Source organism: Zonotrichia leucophrys, chromosome 17, assembly GCF_028769735.1.
Source record: "Zonotrichia leucophrys gambelii isolate GWCS_2022_RI chromosome 17, RI_Zleu_2.0, whole genome shotgun sequence".
Lineage (NCBI taxonomy): Eukaryota > Metazoa > Chordata > Aves > Passeriformes > Passerellidae > Zonotrichia > Zonotrichia leucophrys.
Genome location: NC_088186.1, coordinates 1,300,435 through 1,323,601, shown reverse-complemented (window position 1 = coordinate 1,323,601; position 23,167 = coordinate 1,300,435). Strand labels below are relative to the sequence as shown.

General features: G+C 41.2%; 1 protein-coding gene across 10 annotated transcripts in view; it reads right to left on the bottom strand.

Annotated features, from left to right (window-relative positions):
- Positions 1-23,167, bottom strand: part of DENND1A (DENN domain containing 1A) — a 150,537-nt gene that overhangs the window by 41,784 nt on the left and 85,586 nt on the right. For all 10 annotated transcript variants that reach the window (XR_010442262.1, XM_064728005.1, XM_064728006.1 and 7 more), the window contains exons 12-13: positions 19,826-19,927; positions 13,678-13,803 (exon numbers count right to left, since the gene is read on the bottom strand). Coding sequence is in view for 9 of the 10 variants with exons in the window: in XM_064728005.1 (XP_064584075.1) it covers positions 13,678-13,803; positions 19,826-19,927 (228 nt within the window). In the remaining variant the exon portion in view is untranslated. The remainder of the gene's footprint in view (positions 1-13,677; positions 13,804-19,825; positions 19,928-23,167) is intronic.

Genomic DNA, 23,167 nt, shown 5'->3' with positions numbered 1-23,167 from the left:
TCAGACACACAACGCTTTGCAGGTGTGGGCAATAATTAAAGGTTTCAGCACATCTACCTGGGTGAAGTATTTTTTACCTCCTATTCTGAGGAGGAAGCCCTCTCTGTGGAGAGCAGAAGAGCTCATTAATGAGGCTAATTAGGTGTAAAGGGGGTAGAGTCTGGCATCAGCTGCAGCTTATGGAAGCTAATCATTAAGCTCTGTAATCTCTACCCCAGAACAGCAGATGATCATGTTCCTAGGTGACTGATGTTGCTAAGAAAATTTCCAGCACCTGAGTACCTGACCAAATACTTTTTGGTGAGACCAAAAATTCCCTTAACCCTCTATGTGCCAGACAGCACAGTTGATATCATTTCCTCACTCATCAATTTTCTAACAATGAATATCCAATGAGATTCAGACTTGGCATGAGGCCTTTAATGGGATATATTTCAGAATTTAAAAAAACCAAAAAAATCAATGCCATCGACAACTTCTGGAAAGGAAGGGCACAAAATAAAGGCTGATAGAGCAACACGTAAGAATAACAAAGATGTAATTGTAATTATTCAAGCAATAATGCTTGAAAAAGAGTGACCACATATAATCTCCTGAAGGTGAGTTCTCTGTGTAATTTCTTTGCATAGAGTACTGAGGGTAGTTACAATACCACAGGGATGAATGCCTTGTTCATAAATATGTTAAATAAAGATTTCATTGTACTAACCTAATTTGAAATGAGAAAAAGGACACCATTTCCATGGAGAGAGAATACATGTAAGCAGAGCTCAATCTAGAACTTGTTTCATAAAATGAATTGCAAAACCAGCATAATATTGCAGCACCTCAACATGAATTTTTGAGTTCATCAGGCAGAGCAGACCCTTTACTGGCAACCTGCTACTGATACCTTTTTTCCTCCAACTAAGCAGCAGATTTGAATAAAAATTTTTGTAATATTCAATTCCATTTCAATGAGAAATAGAGTATTGGTTATGTCCATGTTACCTGTGGACCTGGACATGAACAGAACTAAATAATGTAAGTTGCTCAGAAGTGCCACTGGCTCTCGTTACCATCAGGATACGGATAAGTCACACTGGCAATCTGAGTTCTCTGAACATCAACAGAAAAAATATCTCCAACGATAACTAGCACCCTGTCTGCCAATACAGATGTCAGATGAATGAATTGGGTGATAAAATTGCTTTGTAGCCAGCATCCCATTATATTTAATAATTCTGCAGATATACTGTAAGGATCAAATCCCATTAGGCAATAGAGGTTTTTACAAATATTCTGAGCTAAGCACCTTGCCCAGTAGTGAACATCTGTGCTTCAGCTTCCCTACTCTAGAACAACACCCAAGGAGTTTTTGGACAGGCCCAGAAACACTTGGTGAAGGGGGTGTTTGCATATCAGCCCAATCTGAACCAAGGCTTCTCCCGAGTATCTCTCCAATTTGCCCCAAACCAATACAAGCTTCCTCAGTATCACTTGATAAGTGCTTGGCAGGATTATTGCCTATCCTACATCGAACACTACTTGTTTCTTTTAAACCTCTGCTGTTACAAACCCCACTCCACTGCCGGAGCTTTCTTGCACTGGAAGAAACAATGAGGAGTCTCTCCTCATCTTCCTTCTTCAAACTGTCAGTGAGAGCCTTCCCTATAAATAATGCTACAAAATCGACTGACAGTATCCCTGGTATTCATCCAAGCAGACTGGACATCCTGTGGGGAAAACGTGCAGTGATGTCTGTAAGCAAGAGGTAAGTGTGGTCAGCGGAGGGGCAAGTACGTACAAGTGTCTGAATTAACCAGAGGGAAGGGCAAACCAGAACTACATTGCATTTTCATCAACAGTAACAACCTTTGTTTCCCTGAAGTCTAACTCCCACCATGATCAGATATGTGACAAAGCTGGTCTGCAGAGACAGCAAACTGTCCAGAGGACTGATTCCAAGATGTGGCACTATTTCTGTGCTGCTTTCCTATTCCTGAGACATGCTCCACTGTTCCTTAGCCATGCACACCCTTCATTTCAGTAATTAGCTGTCAGCACGGCCCGACAGCAACTTGGTATTGTCTGCTCAAATTGTATTAATGAAAACGCAATCCACTAAATGTCCTGGATGCACATCTGTAATTGTGTTACATGGAGAGGCTGGGGATGGGGGCAAACTGCAGCTTCTAAACAGGGCACTGTGATCAAGCACATTAATCTGTTATTTCTTAGGGATTTGACAACCAATTAATACTGCAGGGCTCCCTATACAGCAATAAGAACCAGTGATCCAAGATCCAACAGTATGAGCTGTGCCTACCATTTGTGAACACAACACCCTTAAAGGCAGACACACAGGAACTACAGGTTGCACCATTGCAAAAGCCCTTTTTGTATTTAAAGATTCAAGAATCTGTACGTTGAAACCTAAATGTAGAACACTCAGTGTATACACCACACTAAGGAAAATCAAATAAACCCCAAGACCCTTATCAAACATGTAAGTTTTTGATGTTCTTGAAGAATACAAAATTAAGTTGATAAGCCCTTGTAAACTGATCTTTGTCAGTCAAGACATTGCACCATTTTCTGTTTCATGTTCTCCATCACCAAAGACTTTTCCAAAGAACAGGGCTTGGACAAGATTAAAAAAAAAATCAAGAAAAACACATAATAAAGATATCCTGTGGGTATAATAATCTTTGGAAAACTTTCATGTCAGTTCTGACTGCAAAATTGCTATTAACATTTAATTAAAATTGAGCCCAATAAGCTATGACAAGATAATGGCTGGAAACATGGCTTTAGGGCAGAGTGAGGATATCTGGAACTCCGGCTGGATGTGATGCTTTATTTTTGGTTACATTTGGCAACTATTGAGATTTCTGAAACACAACGTAATTATAATGATCTACAGAAATTCACAGAAGAGAAAAGAACAGCACTGCATTTCAGCTACCTCAGAGATTTTTAGGACTCCAGTACCACCTAACCCTTAATTTCATTCATGTTCACACCCACACCGAAGAACACTCTTTTTCAACTAAAAAGCCCCTGCAAGCCCCTCCTAAACAATTTAATATTTCGTTACTTATCCATAAAAAACCTATTAATTTCCTCTCAGAGGCAGGAATTCTTTTTGTATCATTTACCTCCATAGTTGAAGGCAACAATCCCACAGACCTGAAGCAGAAACTGTCGAGAGCTTTGGGAATGACCCTGACTCAGGGAAATCAATGGTCCTTTACTGGAGACAGCTTCACTGCTCACCCTGAAAACTCACTGCAAGAGAGCTGAACTGCAATTCATTGAACATGTAAAGGAGGGCACGTGAGTGACATTTGGAAGAGAACACACAGTCCAATGTTAGCTTCAAATCCCCAAATGAGGGGGCACACATGGATGTTCTTAAATCAAGCAGTCCTCCCTACGCCACCGCTCCAGAACAAAACGTGTTTAGAGTTCGAGAGATACATTTGGGGAAAATATTGACATACTTGTTACAACCAAAAAAGTTCCTTTAAGCATGAACTCCTTTGGTTGGGCTCAGTTTCAGTACCAAATAATTTACAAGCCCCCTCCCTTTGTGTAAATGCTGGTTAGGTGCTGTTAATTCCAAGTACTGCTGTGACCAAGGGCAAAGAGCAGAGCCAAGCAGCACCATCCCTGTCCCTCAGCACAGCCTGGAGCTCCTCTGCTTTTACTGCCAGCCACACAGCAACCATTCAACACGCCTCCAGCTGTAGGCAGGAAACTCAGGTAAGCAACAGCATTCCCATTCTTGACTGCTTTCAAGTGAAATATTCTCATGTGTAATAAGAAAGCAATTTTAGATAGAGATATTTTTTATTTTTTGTATATTCTTGAGACTATGTTGAGAATATGTAATAAATCATTGGTTGCCAAATGGGGGCATGAGCTTTATCCATACAAGTACAGACAGATCCCAAGGAAAGGCAAAGTAATCACACATATAATCCTCACAAATTGCTTTCATTTTCACCATTAATCCTCTCTAAGAAAAAATGTTCTGGACATACAGACTTTAACTACTGCTTGGAGAGTTTCACCTAAATAATTCTTTCACATATTTTTCTTTTCACTGAGCACCAGGAATAAGCAAAGTACATATATAATCTACAGCTTTTAAAAGGCACTCAAAACAAACTCTTGGCACCTTCATTTCCACGGTACTTCCAAGAATCCTGTATTAGCTGCTAGCTTTGTGTAACACTTGATTCCAAATTAATGTAATACATCAAAATAATGTAATGTCGATAACAACTTTAACACTTTAGGAATCAACAACATGTATTTACGATATACACTGAACAGGCAAACAGTTACATGAGCTCCACTATAAAATTTCTTATTATATAAATCACTAAGCTAAATACCGCATCAGGAATTATTCAAAAGACAGCTATACTTGGACACAAGAGTAACCTTTAAGGAGTTAAAATGTCCTCAACTACAAGTCAAGTTGAAACTTATTTAATTAGGTTCTGTATTTGAAAAAATGAAATAAATTCTTTCATTAACTAAACCAAACTCCCTTAAAGGCAACAATATGTTCCCTCTCTGTCAGGACAGAGCGCAATGAAATCTTTATTTTAATTGGGGTTAGCTAAGGGGCCATTTGGCTTCAGATGCTTTGTTTATCAGCCCTAAGCTTTACAGCTTAGCCAGGACTTGAAATATTTTACTACAGAATTATTTCATTAAAAAAAAAATTAGAAAAAAATTATCTCTAGCTATACTCTTGCAAGGAGTATTTTCTAGAGATAATTTGAAATGTGCACTTTGAAAGCTGAAGTCCAAGTGCAAGGTCCCTCCCAGCAGCCCCTGATCTCCCTGAGCGCTGCTGGGGTGGATGTGCCGGGCACTGCCCGTCCCACGGGCTGCCCTGAGCCGGGCCCTGGCTGCCCTGAGCACGCCAACAAAACCCCCCTCTGCGGAGGCTCCTCTCAACTTTCATACAGAAGCCTGCCACCTGAAAAGCTTAGCTGATCACTTCCATTTTAAGACAAAGCAAATGAATTCTTAGTTGATAGATGATGCCTTTTCCCTGCAATAAACTGATCTACAAATCGCAGGCATCTCCAGTAATACAGTTACTGAAAATCCCACGGAAACAGCTATCAAAGGAAGGGACAGTGAACAGGAACTCTGCAAAATCACAGCCCAGTTCGCTCCAAAGTGCAGCCAAAATTTTTTAAATAATCCAGAAAAATGTCCTGTGTTATTGTGAAGATCAAGCTTAGGATGGATTTTGGACTTATTCCTTATTAAAATTCCAAGCACTAGAAGTGTTCCTAAAACTGAAATGAAATTTAAAAAAGAAGAAATAAAGAAAACTCCAAGCCTAATTTCCACAAATGAAATACATCTAATGATATTTTCATACTATTTTCTCCTGGATCTCTGAAATGTGATGAGTCAGATCCCTTTTTTTCCCCCTTCAGAATTACAAACCTGATATAATTTGTAATTGTCTTCTGGAGGCCACTGGTGTTATGTTGCTGACAGTTTTATACATATCACATAACACAGCACACCACATACATTATTTTAGTTAAAAACTATGGCAACAGTACGTTATTAATTCCAGTTCAAGAATTCTATTATATTTTAAAACCAAAACTTAAGTCTTTGTTTTGTCATCAGAAACAAAAGCATTGCTACTGACTCTGGAAGAATAAAGTTTATTTCAAACTAAACACTGAGATTTGTGCTTGACCTTTATGCTAACTGAAAGAAAACATAGCAATTCTAACTTAAAAGTATTATTCATATATATTTTTTAATTTCTTCTCTAGACAGCTTTGTGCATACCTGCTCTGTACTGTTTTCTCATGAGAACTATAATAAATGAGCTGCTTCTGCAACTTCACAGCAGGTATTTTGATTTGAGAGTAATCACAGTTTTCTCTACAATCTTTATACAATTCATGTCCTGATCATCCAACAAATAAGTAAAAGATTTAAATTGACATCAATATGTATACCTTTCTCTAACAGTGCAAACTAATTGTGTATCTCTAAATGAGAAAAATGTTTATTAAAAAAAAAAAACCTAGTGAATATACCAACTATTGAGTTCAAAGCAAAGACACCACATGTGTCTAAATAAATATCAAGGAAGTGTCAGAGGTAAATGAGGAGAGACCAGGTGAAATGTGTGTGATGTGTTAATTGTATTCAAAAAAATAATAGAGCAAGACAGAGAAGCTGAACTTCCAATTATCATAATGGTATCTACTTCACAACACATTTTCAAACTTGAAAGAGACATTTTATACCATAGGAATTCTGAGCAGAATACCTCCAGCTGTGCTCTGCATAAATCTTGCACGCTGTACATACACAGTTTATTTAAATACCAAGTAAAGTTATGACTTACAAAATGCATATTTCAGTCACAATAGAATATCTGTCATTGCCAGAGCTGCTACTCACTGAATGAAAGTCTCAGAAAACAATGAATTAAATTAGAAAAAGATAAGAAAGGACAGAATGTTTTCATTTGATGTTTTACCAGACTGAAGTACTGTGTGTTTTAAAGAACAATGTACTTATCAGCCCTCTGCAGAGTTTACATTTTTGTGTTCCCCAAAATAGAATAAGGAAGAAAAAAAGGGGTCCTCAATGTGAGACTAAGTTTTGCCCATACAGCGTTTTGGCCACGAGCCAGAATCCGTCTGTCACTGATGCCTGCCCAGAGCAGAACCAACGCTCCGCGTGAAGAGCGGCTGCCCAGCTCTCCGAGGGCACGCAAGAGCCAAAGCAGGAAGGGGCCTTGGTCCCCTCTTGTTTCCCAGGGCACACCCGAGGTTCCCTGAGCCCCAGGGCAGTGTCAGAATCTCCCACACGCCACTGTCAGCCCTGGCTCAGGAGCAAACGGCTCCTTCTGCCTCCAGCCCACTGCACTCCAGGTGTCACTGTACGAGCTCTCACCCAGCTATGCAAATGCTTCAACTAAAGGGCTTTATTGCCTCCCTTGGTGCCACACCAGGACAAATTGCACACTCCCATTCATACACAACATACACCGTGAAAGCCCAGAGTGGCGTGGCTTCTCTATTCTGTTTCTAACCCAATTAAATATTTGATTTTTTATCATAATTTCATCAACTTTATCTGCCACTGAAGGCTACTTCAGAAATCCAAATACCAAAATCTTTTCCACCATCTTCTGTCAATGGAAGTGATACTTTCTCTTCAGCTGTACAGCTGCTCACACTACTGAGAATGTTCACTCCTTGCCACCTGCCTAAAAGGTCCTTGGGGTGGGGTTTTTCATGGGTTTGTGTGTGTTGGTGGTTTTTTCCCCCTAATACCAGATACAACAGCTCATTTAAAAAAACACACAGTCACTGAGTGCCTCACACAGAAGCTGAATTCAAGGGTGATGTTATTTTCTGCTTGGTGTTTGTTTATGTGCCTCCTTGTTCCCCTCCAAGTCCCCTGCGCTTTATTAGTTCAGGAAATATCTCCAAGTTCTCCTGCATGGAGGCATTTGCACGAGGCTGTGCACTCACAATTAGAACTGAAGTATCAGGAGACAACACAGTGAAAACACAGGCAAGAGCCAGCCTAAAACAAACAACCAAAGGCTTGAAACAAATTGAGAAGAAGCAAAACCAAGCGCATCAAATAGCACAAACCCAGAATCAGGTGTGAGAGGCACAGGCAAGCAAGTGAATATCCAAATCCTCACCCAGCAAAGCTGACAGAGCACAGACTGCTGCTCCCTGCACAGCCTGCCCTGCAACAGGGAGATTGAGAGGCTTTGGAACAAAGCTCCTTTTATTTCTGCAGCAGCACCAGAAGAGGCAGAGTGACCTGATCCAGGCTGACGCTGAACGCACAGCTTGCATGGGGGCTGCAAAGTTACTCACACAACACAGCCACAGACGGCTCTCACACTGCTCCGTGGTTCCACAGACTGAGTGACCACAAACCCCGAAACAGCCGCAGGAAGCAGGTAAACATTAATAACCTCAAAGCAGACCTATGCACATCATCATTCTGCACACTCAAAGGAAATTCACACTTCTGCTATTACTGCATAGTGAGCTAGAGCACCCCATCCCTGTGGGCAAACTTCCTACACCCAAAACCATTCCCATGATGGATTTTAGGGGGGGGTGTTTGCTATTTTTGCTTTGATTTGAGTTTTGCTGGAGTTTTTCTTAACATGTATGATGGACAGGGAGGTCTGCATGCACCTTTCTGGGCACAAACACCACAGTCAGCAGAGGGTGATGTTAACTTTCTCAAATATCACTTTGTATTACCTTCCCCTCAGAATCCTGGGTTCCCCCTCCCTGTAGCGTGGCATACGGAATTAGATAACAGAGGATCTTATAACAGTTTGGAAATTACAAAACAATTCTATTTACTACATACCAGACTGCTGGAAGAGATTAAAGAAAATGTCTTTTCAGGTTCATTAACATATGTATATCTCAACAGACTTAGATGTAGAATAATAAATGCCATTTTGAAGAACAGTAACTGTTTGTTAGAAAAAGAGCCATTTTTAAGGTTTAAAACAGCAAAAGCAGAAATTTGTCTATAGCAACAGTAAGGCTTTGAGAGGAACAGCAACAGAATTGAAATGAAAACAAACATCACACAGAAAACAAACAAAACTGTGTTTCCCCACTAAATCTTTTCCAGTCAGTGACTGTGAATTCAGCACTTCCCATAGATGGTAAAACATAGCAGTAGTTACAGGTGGCTTCTAAGGGAGGTTGCTGAAACCTTGGGTCTTTAAAATGTCACAAAACACAGAATCTTCAGAGTAGGAAGAAAAAAGCCTTAAATTTCAGTTCCAGGATATACAGAAACTCAATTTATGTCCATTTTTATCACAAAAAAATCAGATTTTACACAGTGTCAGTGCCATTCTCGTTGTTTACTCCTGTCAGTAAAGTCACCAGGATGACACTTAGAAATTACTGTCATTTAGGCATTCCTAGACTGTCTCTACAGGGATGGATTTGAGAGCTCAACCACTTGAACGGGAAAAGAGTAAAGACGGGTAGGAGAAAATTCCTGGTGCTATACATCAGCACTGACTTCAAACAGAACACAATAAAACTGCAAGTAAAACAAAAAGTTCTATTTAACTAGCTTCTGCTCACTGTTTCCCCTACAGCTTGGGGTGCATTTGAACAGGTCTGTGCACAAGTTATATAAACATTGGGGATCATCCTCCTTCATGTTTTCTACAGATGGACAAACACACAAAGCTCTGAACTGTGGAGACAGCTCTGGTGACAGGGAAGTATTACTGTGCATGCAGTGTGTGCCTTTAAAATATACATGCAAGGGAAAGAAGCTAGGCAGAAGATGGCCATGGAGAGGAAGGAACTGGGATGTGGCAATTACTGGGAGTTGGAAATGACTATTTACTCTTCCACTGAATAACTTAAAAAAATAATTCACCATGGCAACAATCATACTTCATAGTAGATAAAGCACTGAATGCTACAAAGCCTTTGCAAAATGAATTATGCACCAGTACGTAGCATGCACTTGCTTTATATTACTGCACACACATTCCAACAAAATTTCCTTTTTGACTCATCTGGCATTTGCTTTTTTACTCTGCACCCAATATCATATACTTTTCTGACTGTGATCTCATGAATCTGGAACTGTTGAAGGCATTTATTGTGTCTGTTCCAGAGATTCCTGTAAAATTATTAATGCACTAATTATCTCCTTAAGTTGAATTGTTATGTTGAAAAAGAAAAAAAACTTATTTCCTCCTATTCAAAATGGTTTCTTCCCCCACCATTGCTCAAATTGCATCGTATTTTGAGAAAATTCATATCAAAATTAGAATTATGAAAATTGGTAGTACATTGTCTTCTCCATTTAAAATCCAAATATAAATTATCAGGCTTTGACAGGACAACAGAACTTAGACAGCAATGTGCATATAACACACATTCCTCCACCAGTGTAGTTCAGCTAAAGCAGTGTGAAAACTGGAGGATATAAAACACCTGTGAGTTTCAATAAGTAGTTTCATATTAAGATCAGCAGTTCACAAATTAGAAAGTAAGTTCAGCAACGGAAACACACAAAAAGCGTGGAAATAAAAAGGCACATTGACTCTGCCTCTGATTTCCTGCTTACCCTTAAGTGGATGCATCCAAGGAATATTTAGGTTAAATTTAAACCAAATCAATTCAGAACAATGCAAATAACCAGAAATTATCCAGTTTACAACTAATGGTTGCTCAGGCAAATAAACCTGAATAAAACTAAATAATTAGCCATGAAGACAAAGAGAATTAATTGATGCTTCACTGCAGAGTCACTTATCCTCAGCAGTTCCCACTGCATGCAAGGAGGTACCAGTAGTCATGCTCCCAGCTCCATGTGGAAGGTGTAGCTCATGGAGGAGTATTTACAACACGGAAACACGATGCAATCCAGTGCTTTCCTACAGGTACCAGCCCTGTCAGAAGCACTGCAGTGCCAGAGAACAGGCAGAACTCTGTCATTTGGGATGCCCGCACGTCCCAGCAGAGCCTGGAGTGCAGCTGCCACGCGAGACGGGGACAAACCCCGCAGGGCTGAGGCTGCAGCAGCAGCACCGCCCGGCAGCCCCCACATCCTGCTGGGTCACCCCCACCCCGCTGCTCTGGGCCAGCCCAGCCCAGCTTACCCCGACCCACAGGTGGGGGCTGATCTTCACCAGCACTGCCAGAGTCCGACCGCAGCGCCTGGAACCACTAGGTGTCAGCAGAAGAAAGAGCACGGCCACGGCTCCCGTCCCGAAAATCTGAGCCTGGCTTCCCAACATCCCCAACTGCTCAGTCCTACCAAGCACCCTTACACACACCTCGTACTCACAGATTGTTCCACCCTTACACACACCTCGTACTCACAGATTGTTCCACCCTTACACACACCTCGTACTCACAGACTGTTCCACCCTTACACACACCTCGTACTCACACAGATTGTTCCACCCTTACACACACCTCGTACTCACACAGATTGTTCCACCCTTACACACACCTCGTACTCACACAGATTGTTCCACCCTTACACACACCTCATACTCACAGATTGTTCCACCCTTACACACACCTCGTACTCACACAGATTGTTCCACCCTTACACACACCTCATACTCACAGATTGTTCCACCCTTACACACACCTCATACTCACAGATTGTTCCACCCTTACACACACCTCGTACTCACACAGATTGTTCCACCCTTACACACACCTCGTACTCACACAGATTGTTCCACCCTTACACACACCTCATACTCACAGATTGTTCCACCCTTACACACACCTCATACTCACAGATTGTTCCACCCTTACACACACCTCGTACTCACACAGATTGTTCCACCCTTACACACACCTCGTACTCACACAGATTGTTCCACCCTTACACACACCTCGTACTCACACAGATTGTTCTGCTGAACACAACCTACTTGTATGAATTCAGTATTTAGAAGAGATAAAAACATTCCCTCTGCAAACAACAAAAAAATTGGGAATTTGAGAAAGGTCATTCAAGTGAACAAAATGCTCACACTGGTGTCACCGGCAGACATTTAAGGCACATGCATCAGGACAATCTGCCTCAGCAGAGCCCAGTGAACACCCAGCTGCTGCTGAGTTTGACTGGACCTGATAGCACCAGAGCTTTGTGGGCTGTAAGCACATCACACCCAGCAGATACCCCTCTGCATTTAAAACTGGCTTAGTGCAGCTGCAGGAAACACTGTAGGAAACAGCACTGCAGCAGTTGTTTTGTCAAGTAAATATTACCATTATTACTATGTTTGCCCACTGTATACCTGGATATGTTTTTTCATGCAATTTCTAGTTACCAAAGGCCTCAGAAAGTTCATGGAAACAGAAACTCACTGCCAGTGTTCTGTTTATATGTACATTACACAACCTTGTATCTCTAAAGTAAAAGCCTCTGAACAGAACAAGAGCTCTGACTATGCTAAAGTACAATAATGGGAATGTAGAGCCTGCTCAGTGACACATTCTGGGCCTACACAGAATAATGAAAAATAGATTCACACCATTTATCCCAGAAAGTCAGCTCATACCAATGAGACAGTCCATGAAATTAAATTGTCTTATGAGACAGAAACTATGAAAGGAGGAAAATGTATTCTGTATGTACTTCTTTGAATGCATTTTCTAATTATTGATGATTTTAAAGAACAGTCAGGTTTCTGGGGTTATAGGACATGAAATGCAAAGAACCACCTCATGTTTGGTATTACTTATGCCCTGTACTTACTCCATGTGAAGGTGATAAATGAACATGAAACACCTGCAAATTTGCTTTATCTAAATCTTAATACTGAAAGGTATAATCACAAATCAAACTTTTGATTTACAAAAAGCCTTAGGAAAAAAAGCCCTGAAATTTTCCACTTTCTGATTATTAAAGTCAATTTTATGACATATTTGTGCAGCTATATTTATAAGTTTTCTTTGATGGAATGAGAAGCAAACTAAACTATTTCTCTACTTCCTCAGGTTAGCTGTCCCTCAAAGTTGCACTTTCTAGGGGCGTGCCACTGTCAGCTCATTTCAAATGTTCATCTTTAACATTCAGCCTTCAAAATACCAGATGGTATTTCCAGAACAGCAATTTAAATTTTTATTTTCCTTCATAAATCCCTTAACTAGTTAATCTCACACACACATCCAGGCAAAGCATACACCAATATTCCCAGAGTTGCCTGGCAACTACAGGGAGGAGCTCTGGAGAACAAGGAAGCCTGCAGGGATGGAGGGGAGTCAGTGTCTCCCCAGCAGGGATAAAGGAGGCTCACAGCCAGAGCGCCTCGCTGCTTCCATCTTTGTCATTTATACGGCCCCCATTTTAAATACCTCCAGGATTTCACCTGAGATGCTTTAAAAGCCCAGTTCTTACACACAGACACACACACAAGTCAATACAATTTATTTTTTCCACACACACAGATTCCCCCAGTAAGACGCGGAAGGACTTGTGCTGACTTGAAAAGTAATTTTTGAAACCTGAATATGAACTGTTGAAATGATTCTTATTTGATGGTAATAACTGGGCTGTTTAAAAGTCAGGCTGAGCTCTTTTCCTCCTGGCTTTAAAAATAACAAGACAAACTACAGTACTGGAGAGACTTTAGCTATGAAATCCTCCAGAAACACTATACCCATAGTCCAACTCTTGGCCAATTAACCATTTAACATCATGGTTAAAATTAAATTTATCACACGTCTGCAGGCCAGACCTTTTCATTAATCTTCAAAGAGCAGGAGAATGCCAAATACACCACCTTTTAACACAAAAACACAGTGAAGAGATGGGTTTTGCAGAGGAGGGAATGGTCAGCTCTGCACTAACCTCTTATGATCATTAATTTATTCTTTATTATCATCTCTCCTCTAATTTGACTGGTTTCAAAACCAAGCAAGACCCATACATTTCCATGTGAAAGTTCTTCCCTGTGTGATGGATCATGCTTGTTGTATGTCTTTCATTTTGGAGACTTGAACACTGTTTTCAGTACTAGTCAGCCAAAGAGCCACCTTAGAAAGAGCAGGTTATGCTACACTTTGAATTGTTAGGTTTTTTCTCCACGACAGCTGCACATTTACATTTTATTCCAACTAATTGCCTACTTACAGGTTCAATTTTCAGGGCGTTTCTGTAGCTCCCAAAGAAAGCTGCTTGTGCTTTTAGAAACGCTCTTGCAACACCATCTCCAGTGGTTGTAGAGACTTTCTTCAATCTGTTCTTCAGTGCAGAGACCTGAAATCACACAGCAGGTCTAGATCACTCTCATATCACAAACAAAGAGCAACACACTGGGGCACAGCTAAGTGAAAAATGTGCTAAGCACAGCAGCAGTTATGACAAAAGGTGACATTGTGAATTCAGAGATGAATTTTTCATTTCTAAGAGCATTACTTTTCAAGCTGTTTTGCTTCTCTAAGATTTGTTTGGATTCTATTCAGAAGCCAATAGGATACTAAAAGCTTCACTGAACCTGCCCTCCTACTTAAAATCGACTGTTAACATGCTGTTGAGTACTCTTTTAAAGGTAGTCTATGAAACTGTGTCACTCTTGATTAGAATCCATGAAATAATTGCAACTAAATTAATTCAAACATCATATTAGTAAGAGAAACTGCTCCACACTATCAGGCCATCCATCACCACCAAGGTAGGAACAAATCCTGAAGGTCTGAAGAATCTATTCGCCACAAATACAAGGGGTTTCTAAGGTTATATTCCCTCACATTTCAGAGCCCGAACGGGCAGTGACCCCACCAGGGCCGCGTTCCCGGCCGTGAGGGGGCTCCCGGCCCAGCCGCCCTCCCGCTGCCCCTCAGCAGCACTCGGGGCAAACACGCACACCAGGCTCGGGGGCTCAAGGAGATGTGTACCCATGAGCAACAGGCTCCAATGTGAAAATTCATTTAATGTACTGGCAGTTACAGTCAGATAATGAGAAACAAAGAAACTTAAACACCATCCCCTGCCGCCGCCTTTCACCGGCCCAACTCCCCGCCCCAGCCCCGCCTCCCCTCCTCTGATGTCAATCCCGACAGCTTCTCCCACCTTTCGTTACACCTCACACTTTTCTCTCTGTGATCTGGGGCTTTTTTCTTGTTCTTACACATTTTTGGAGTTGTTTGCTGAGACCTCGGCCGTGGCCAGGATCCGCTGTGTCCTGCCCCGGCCGCCCCTCAGGATTCCCTCACGGCGTCCTCACAGCCCCTCAGGATTCCCTAACGGCCCCTCAGGATTCCCTCACGGCCCCTCACGGCCCCTCACGGCCCCTCAGGATTCCCTCACGGCCCCTCATGGCCCCTCACGGCCCCTCAGGATTGCCTCACGGCCTTTGGCGCCGCAGACAGAACCGGACACGCTGAGGTTCTGACACAGATCTCACAACGCAGAGCAAGACAAACCCAAATACCCGGGTGCTGGTTCTGGAAAGGAATTCAGCTGGTGCTTTTAGAGGCTGCGGCCATGCCACGCACAAACCCCGAGTTTAGTGAGATACCTGACACAGAAAACAGGCAGGAGCCACAATTTCGGGGGAAAGCAGAACAGCAGGAAATCCCTAGTTAACCTGATTTGCAGGAGAACACGACTGACTCCATAAATATCCATATGATGAATTTAACAGAAAGAGCCAATAACTAGCAAATCTTCCTTTTCCAAATGCCATACTGGAAATCTCCATGGGGTAGCTCTGTGTACCTCATTCACACTGTGCAAGAAACACTGTAGGAATATTATTGACAGAGTGGGCAGATCCTCTAGAAGTGACCATAATTAACCGTGTTCAGAAAGTATGAATGACACCTCATAAAATATAAGCTGATGGTTCAAATATTCAAATTAACTTTCAAGACCTTCTTCCCATCCTCCAGCTCCCAACGAAAGCTTGCCCTGGCCTCATCCGTATCTCCAAAATCCTACAGATGAGTAGAATGTTCTCAGCCTTGGGGGTTGCCCAGAGCAGCCTGATTTTCCTGAGCTGTTTGTGAGTGCCTCAGTTCATCCCTAACTCGGCTTCCTCCTGCAGCAGCCTTGGCTTTGGGGCTCCACGGTGACTCCCTGTCGTGCTCCAGAGGTGTTAAATACAGAATCCATGCTGGGCACTACTGGCTTTTCTTTTAGATGTTATCTTTGCACTTGTGTTTACTAAAACACTCGCAAAGACATTTCCTTTTAAATCTTCTGCAGATTCTGCTGTAAAAGGCGTTTCATTATTTAGCATAACAGAAATAACCAAGAGCGTGTCCAGCACTGTTTATAAATCTGAATGCTTATGCCAATGATCCACGCATTAATGAGCCCACAAACCCATATTAACATAACACATGATACCAGATTTAGTCTGAAGCCCGTAAAATAAGCTGACTCCTATTCAGTGAAATAACGTTCCTCAAGGAGTTCTGTAATCCTCTAAATATAAAAGCTTCACCAGATTTCCAAACCCAAACAGCATACTTCATGTTTGAAGGGGTCCAGACTTGTAAGGTTGAAATATGCTTTTATTTTCTATATTAACTTATATAAACTATTTAAAGGTAGTTCTTAAAAGTGTAATAAAATATCCAGAGCTCTGAGAAGCTTTCAAATCCACCTCCAACATTGTTATAAGGCATTTCTGTAAACATTCACATGAAGATACAGAACCTTCTGTCTATATAGAAGGAAAAAGCTCTATGCTTTGTTTTAAACAAACCAGGAGTTCAGAGGGCTGGCCACAGCCTTTGTGTGCTTCAGCTCCCCTGTTTGGGACAGAAGTAGAACATTGACTGGTATTTTGCTACTTCCTCAAACACTGTAGGATGTCCATTTTATATATACGTGGGATTACTGCAATAGGCATGCCAATTTTGTAACAAAAAAATGTTCACGACATATTTAAATATACTAACAAGTAGCAAAAAAATCCACCCCAAAACACCCTCATGTGTACTCTGTGGAAAAAAAATAGTATGTAATATAAAGTAGACTATACAAGCAGAATTAGGGTTGTTTCCTGCCTAAAGAGACAGTGATACTTTAAAAAAAAACCTCAAATTGTGACCATTGAAAATGAGGATTATTTCTAACCAAACAGACACATATACATGCAGTCTACCCTGAGAGTGTTTTTAAAGAAGATTTTTATACTTCTGGCAGTTGAAGTTTAAAGGTCCAATTTCAACTCTCACCATGTTTCAGAATGCAATCTGTGCAATGCAGCAGAATGAAATGGTTCAGTAAAGGTGCTAGTGGAAATTCTTTTAATTAGGTCCAAGGCTTTTCAGTTGTCAACATGAATAAAGCAAGAAATGTTCCACTGCAAACACAGCCTAAGAAAGAGAAAGGGATTCACCTTTAGGAGGACGGTTTGGCTGCAGAGCTGCAGTTTGGCCGCAGCTCGTTCTGTCCCGCAGTGAGGAGCAGCAGCCCCGGCCGGCGCTCCTGCCGAGGGGCAGCAGCAGCCCCAGCGCAGCCGGGACACCCCGGCCACCCCCGGGCCTTCGGGCAGCAGCAGCCACGGGCTGACACAGCCAGCCTGGACTTTATTCCTTCTAACGTGGGGCTCTGACTACAACCATGACTAGAAGATGACACTTAGTTGGAAATACATGAAAAATCCATACGGGTTGTATAAAAAAAATTACTACCCCCTCTTTGCTATTCGCTGCAACACAGACGGTGGTGTAGGAGACTTGTCAGCAGCAGATGCACTTATTGTAATCACAGTCCTTAATAAATCTCTTTTTTTAATATTGATTATTTTAAAAGGAAAGTTACTTCCCAGGGTGCTCTCATGCTGCCAGATTTCCAGCAATACATCAGAAGCAGAAGGTGAAGAAGGGGCAGGTTTTCACATTTCAAATAGTTAATCAGTAACACAGTAGTACAAATCTTGATTTTCAGGGACATGACCTGACCACTTCAGAAGCCTGACAGCCAGCAGGTACTGCTGAGGTAAACTGGGGCAAAGGAACAACATGAGCTGACTCTGCTGGAACTGCCTCAGTTCTGTCCAGCTCCTCTGACACAAATTCTAACTGGAAAGACCTTTGCACTGGGTCCTATATTTGTTTGGATCCTAAGAATTAGAGAATAAAGAACAGTTTATTCTTGATTTCCAAGAACCAGTTTAGTAGCAACATCACTATCATGAAACTCAAGAACAACTCACTACCTGAGGCTCTAAAATAATCATAAGACTTCATTCACTTGATTTAAAAAGCAGTTCAAGGAGAGAGAAAAAACAGCTTTTAGAAATTTTCCACTGGATTAATTACCTGATGGTGAATGCACCACAGAGAAGATGTTTTTGCTCACTGATGAATATAGATAGATTTGATTTAGCAAAGTAAATTTTGTCTATTCAGCAGCACATGAATTGCTCATTGCTCACATTAAGTAGCAAAACTGGCAAAGTAGTTTGATATAAAAAGCATTTATGATCAGGAAACTCTTGAAGACATTTTTAGTTTCTCAGATCATAAATGCATCTACTTAGACTAAGACCAGTGGGGAGACACACTCCCAAAATCTCCCAGGGAAGCAAAAAGGAACAAAAAAAAAAAGAAAAGAAAGGAAAAAAAGTATAATGGATTGGCTTTAGCATCTCCCTGCTGAGATGAACAACTTGATCCACTTACAGTTCCAAACACATGATGCATGAAAGAACTGACAGAAATTCAATTCTTGCACAGCAGAGCAGCTGCTCTCTAGTGGTCAAAGCCAACTCTGGAGCCGTGTGAAGGGAGAGACCTGGAGGAGGAGCTGCTTCATCCAGGTAACTGCAGCAATGCTCCACAGCTGAACCCCAAGAAACCCCCAGCCCAAACATTAATTACACAACGCAACACGACTCGACTTAAAGCTTTGTTGTGAAAAATATTAATCCCAGCTGTATTTATATAGCAGTTGTGAAAAAAAATACCCCGTATATGCTACTGGTGAGCCCTGCCAGTTAATTGAATTTGCTGGCAGCACTTCCTCTGCTCTGCTCTCAACATCCTCCGAGATAAAATGGAGCTCTTAAATAGACCTGTGGAAAACTGAATCAAGAAATTTGAACTAATAAAACACAACTCTCTACTGTTATAAAAGTGAAGTAAAAGTAAATAATGAAAGGAAGGAAGTCTCTTAAAATTTATTACATTCCAAAGCTTGAAGTTCTGTGTTTATTGGAGAAGTCTCTTCTGATGTTCTACAGTGTGCCCACAACAGCTCCTTTAATGAAGTCTCATAAAATCTAATATAATACTTGATTGTTGACAAATCATATCCATGTCTGAGGCCCCGTGCTCCCTGTATCCAGACATTTCTTACATAATTCCATGAAATTTACAAGTCTGTCATTGCCGGGTTGTGGATAATGGCAGTGACCAGCTGGCAGATTTGGATGCTGGGAGTGAAATCAAAATGAGAAACTATATAATGCCAGAAAAAATAATGGAATCAACTTTTATAGACTAAATGTTTGACTAAAGCCAAAATGTTCAGAATCAAGATGGCCTGTCCTCCTGAGCTCCTGTTTCTGAAGAAGGGATCCTGTTGGAATGCCAGGGTGCCACAGCCCTGGGCATTCACCCTCACTGCAGCTTCTCCTCACACACCAGCTTACACTGAGCTCCCTGCACCTCTGTTCTGTTTCCCAGCTGCACATAAGAATGTTCAGATTGACCGTCAGTGCAATATTCCCAACTAGCAAAGGAAATCCAGATTTTCCCCTGCCACATTCTCCTAAACATTCACTCTCTGCCTTGAAAACAGCTCCTGACACTCTCACTCCTCTGCTCTCCCCTCTCAGCTCCTCCAGTTGAGATGACTGGAGCAGCAAGTGGGATGTCTTTGCATCCCATTAAATGTCAAGTATTTATACGCCATTACTATCAAGTTATTAAAAACATGAAATAATTTACCAATAAAAACGGTGAACGAGAAAGAAAATGAGTTCTGAATTCTAGCAGTGATTGAAGCGAATGTGAAGGCATCCATTTCATGTCGTATCTCAGGATATAAAATGCATGCAATTCCTTGAAGCAGTCACAGGACAAAAGCAGTCACAGGACACAGTTTCATTTGGAAACAACAGTTAACTAAAGATGCAGATTTCTAGCTCATTAGCTGATTTTCACTGGGAGGCTTCAATGCACATGTGTAAATATTGAAACAAACATTCCCAAACACTCTGGGACAGCAGGAACGGAGGGAAAGCAGCTCAGTGGTGCCATGAGAGCTCCCAGTGAGACCCCTGGGTGGAATGAACCCTTGGCCAGCACTCCGTACATACCACATCGTTGGGGAGGCTCTGCAGGTCATCAAATGGGGTTTCCAGTGTGTTGGTGTCTACGTTAAGGATCACCACATCTTCCAGGGCCATGCTTCTTACTTTCTATAGGTGAGCAAATTCAGGAAAGGGAAAGGAAAATGTAAGTATGGGAAATTAAATTTTATGCATAAAGGACACAAGTGATGGCAGAACAACATAGCACTACAGAACCGCAACCATTTTAAACACAACCAACATTCCTGACTTCCTGTCATCATTTGTTTCATTTATTCAGTTTACAATGCTAAAAAAATTAACCTTCAGCTGGCAGACAGAAGTTCTTAACAACATGCACACTGAAATTTGTCCAACCAGAGGGTCTGTGAGTATTCAAGCAAAGATTTATTTCAAGCACCTCTACCAATGTTTGTCTTTGTGTCCTGTTTGCACGTTTAACAGTCTCTAGTCAAGTCAGGATTTCAAGCAAATTTTTTTATATTCGGAAATTCATTTAAATAACAATAAAGAGTGGATTTTCCAGGAATTGAGAGTTACATTAAGTCAGGGATGGGAACTGGTTTCCAAATTCCAGGTTGAATTTTGGAAGTATAATAAAGACAAGTTTACAACTGCATTTAAGTAAACTGGATCCTATGAGAGCCTAATCAGTAAATAATTAAAATGGGGGGAAAAGCCAAAGCGAAGAGAAATTTAATTCCACCATATCCTGGTCAGTAATTCTGAACTTTCTCTGCTGTTCCCATGAATTGAGGGGAAGTTTCTGATCTAGTCTGAAGTTCATATCTCCTGTAACAGTACTTATACATTGAAGAGAAAAAAAGAACCTATTTCTCAAAAGAATGATCATCAGTACCTGTAACTCTGAGTGTCTAAAGGTATCTGTGATCAAATTTAAACACTGCCAGACTTGATTTCCCTGCTAAATCAACAGTAAATGAGTCACTGATACCAAACAGAGCAGCATTTAAACACTTAGCACTTCTTCCACTAACAGGAGACTTGAATTTTTTTTTTTTTGACTGACTAATCACACAGGTTTAATCTCTTCAAATAAAGCTTTGAAAATTCAAAATCAGAAAAACTGGAATTATAGAATATGGTAACTGAGGAAATTTCCCAGTGACACTGTAAAAAAATGTTTAAGGACCTACCTACCTACACGAAGGAGCAAATGAAAGTTACTGAGCAGGAAAATGAACAAAAACATACTCAATTTTTAATTAAGGTTTTGTGGGGCGGAGGGAATTGTTTCCTTTAAAAGAAAGGAACTCAAGTCCTAAAACAATGGCAAAGTTGAGCCTTAGGCAGCTAAATAATTACCCTCAGTTTTCAAGGCTCAGTCCTCTGTCTATAAAGCAAACTGCTGTGTACTTAGGGCTGAAAAAAACCCAACAACCATAAAACCCACTTTGTAGACATTTAAGTTTAGGTCTTCATGAGACATTTCTTTAACTTAAATAGAAGAATATTACATTTAATGCTTTCCATATAAAGAGCAGCAGCACTGCCTGACAAAGCAGGTACTGGGCTGGCAGGAACCAAAGGTCACCCCGTTGGCTGCATCTGATAAACTCTAAAGCAATCCAGGAGCCTCGCTCCTTGAGGAGTCCGGAAGCACCAGACAAACTGATTGCTCCTTCCTGCTTCAGAAAATTAAAAATCCCACTTATACTCAGAGGAGTCTAAAAACCTCCACAAAAAGCTCTTGCAAAGTACTTAACCAAAGCCAGAAGCCTGTCAGCCTCAGTGAGGCAGGACAAGACAGAAACCCTGCTCCTGCTCGCTGCAGTGAAGCAGCACACGATGGTGAACGTGCCAGGGGTGTTCCTGTGCCTCTGGTGCTGAATCTGCACCTCCCCTTCAGCAAAACGGGGGCACAGAGCAGGCTTGTGCCAAGCAGGGCTCAGCCAGGGGAAGCCCCCATGGCACAGGGACTGTCAATGCTGCCCAGTGTGATCACCCCACACCTGGCCCAGAAATCATCGCATCCCAAAGGAAGCTGATAAATAAACTGATAAATAAATAAATAAACAAATAAACTGATAAATAAACTCTGCACCGCCAAGAGCTCAACCTCACTGTAAAGATCTGCAATATTTGTACAAAGGCAGTGGACTTCCCTGGAGACCAGCCCTCAGATTTAATAAAACACTGGAGACTGACTTGATTAATAGCATCTGTCTTGCAATGCATTCAAAAACATATAATTTTTTGATGGTCTGATTGTGGCTCATTCTACAGAAATGCAGACTGACCAGTTCATCTTAATCCTTAGTTGGTTTTGTCATCTCTCCTGTCATTACCATCTTTGATAAAGATTTACTGTCTTGTTGGAATTTGAGTAAAAATTCCCATCATTCAGCTGCAATTCTCACATTAAACTGGATTCTGTGAATCACAAAAACACGTAGCTAATTTTTCCCACATACAGTTTGTGCCTTGTCATAATTTTGAGGAATGGGAAGGGACAGCCACAAACCACACACAGCTCCAGTCCATATTTCACAACTTCCTGAAGAACTAAACAAAACTTTACAAGTGATACCTGTGCAGCAGACTGGGCTGGATTCAGTAGGTTCATATTTTGCTGAAAAGAAATGTGGATAAGCAAGGACTAAGAGGAAATATGAACATTACAGATTCCTCATCTCATTTTCCCACAGGTCAGGGATGTACTGAGTCAAAAGGAGAAATTCAGTGAAAATGTGCATCACATCTCACTCCTGCAAACCTTTCTTAACCATCCTTACCCAATTACTTGTAGCCATAATTAATCACCTAAAATCCATTTAAATCAAACTAACATCTACACCTGCCTTTTATTTTAAATGTCTCTTTTTAAAAGAGTGGAGAGGTATGGAAAGCTGGTTTAACAAGCACACTGAACCCATTGTTTATGGCCTCTATAAACATGGCTTAGTAAGAATTACTGACTTAATCAGAGAGAACTTATCTCCTGGTGAAAAGAGCACTTTAAATTTCAGAAATGGCACCTTTACTGTGAAAATCTCTTAACTTTTCAAACAAACTCCAGGGGGCCTTAAACACCAGGTCCGTAAATAAGCACAGTCCGGGTGCCTGCCCTGCTCACAGGCAGCCAAACTCTTGAGTCATTTAAATGTTTTATGTGGAATTTCACAAAAACACAGAAACCGTATTCTAATAGAAGAATGAAGGGGTGCTCCTCCATCCCACTCTAGAAGCAGCATTCATCCATAGCAGTAACACCAGTTTACACTAAATGCTACCTTATCAGCACTGGCTACACTTGGCAGGTTCTGCATTTTCTGTCATAAAGGAATCCCAGGTTAAACTTCTTTCAGGTGAACAATTTTATTGAAT